Here is a 776-nt window from a genome sequence, read left to right as displayed (position 1 = left end):
CCTTATGGCGGCCATTGTGCCCTTATGGTGACAATTGTGCCCTTATGGTGGCCATTGTGGCCTTATGGTGGCCATTGTGCCCTTATGGTGACAATTGTGCCCTTATGGTGGCCATTGTGGCCTTATGGCGGCCATTGTGCCCTTATGGTGACAATTGTGCCCTTATGGTGGCCATTGTGCCCTTATGGTGACAATTGGGCCCTTATGGTGGCCATTGTGTCCTTATGGCGGCCGCGTTTGTCCCTGAGGGGTGGCTCTCGGATGCCACTGAGTCTGGGGGCCTGGGGGGGGGGTCGGGGGGCTGATGCCGGTGACGTCCGCAGGTGGTGAAGCTGAAGCAGATCGAGCACACGCTGAACGAGAAGCGCATCCTGCAGGCCGTCACCTTCCCCTTCCTCGTCCGCCTCGAGTATTCCTTCAAGGTGGGACCCCCTGGACCCCCCCCCCTCCCCTCCCTTGAGGTCTATGCTGCCCCCCAGGTGTCCCCTGAGCCCCCCCTCGGGGTCCCATGTCCCTTTGGGGGTCCCATCTGCCCTCCTGTCCCTTTGGGGTGTCCCCCATCCCTCTGGGGGAGTCCCACGTCCACTTTGGGGTCCCCCATCATTTGGGGGGGAATCCCATGTGTCTCTTTTGGGTTTCCCATGTCCCCTCCTGTCCCATAGGTCCTTCTGGGGGGGGGGGTCCCCGCTGCCCCCCAGGTGTCCCCTGACCCCCCCTTTGAAGTATCACCTCCCCCCACCCCTCCACCCTATTTTGGGGTCTCGATCCCCTTGGGG

At 62.2% G+C, this 776-nt stretch overlaps 1 protein-coding gene across 1 annotated transcript in view; it reads left to right on the top strand.

Moving 5' to 3' along the window:
* LOC122194011 (cAMP-dependent protein kinase catalytic subunit gamma-like) overlaps nt 1–503 on the top strand; it is a gene marked incomplete at its 3' end in the record, with an annotated part of 2,142 nt that extends 1,639 nt beyond the window's left edge. Inside the window, exon 2 of the mRNA XM_042894923.1 lies at nt 324–503. Coding sequence (XP_042750857.1) covers nt 324–503 — 180 coding nt within the window. The remainder of the gene's footprint in view (nt 1–323) is intronic.
* Between the last annotated feature and the right edge of the window lie 273 nt (nt 504–776).

Source organism: Lagopus leucura, unplaced genomic scaffold, assembly GCF_019238085.1.
Source record: "Lagopus leucura isolate 7727_CA_CO unplaced genomic scaffold, USGS_WTPT01 33976-0_obj-0_obj, whole genome shotgun sequence".
NCBI lineage: Eukaryota > Metazoa > Chordata > Aves > Galliformes > Phasianidae > Lagopus > Lagopus leucura.
The sequence above is the reverse complement of the archived record's forward strand: the minus strand, read 5'-3'. Positions and strand labels throughout refer to the sequence as shown.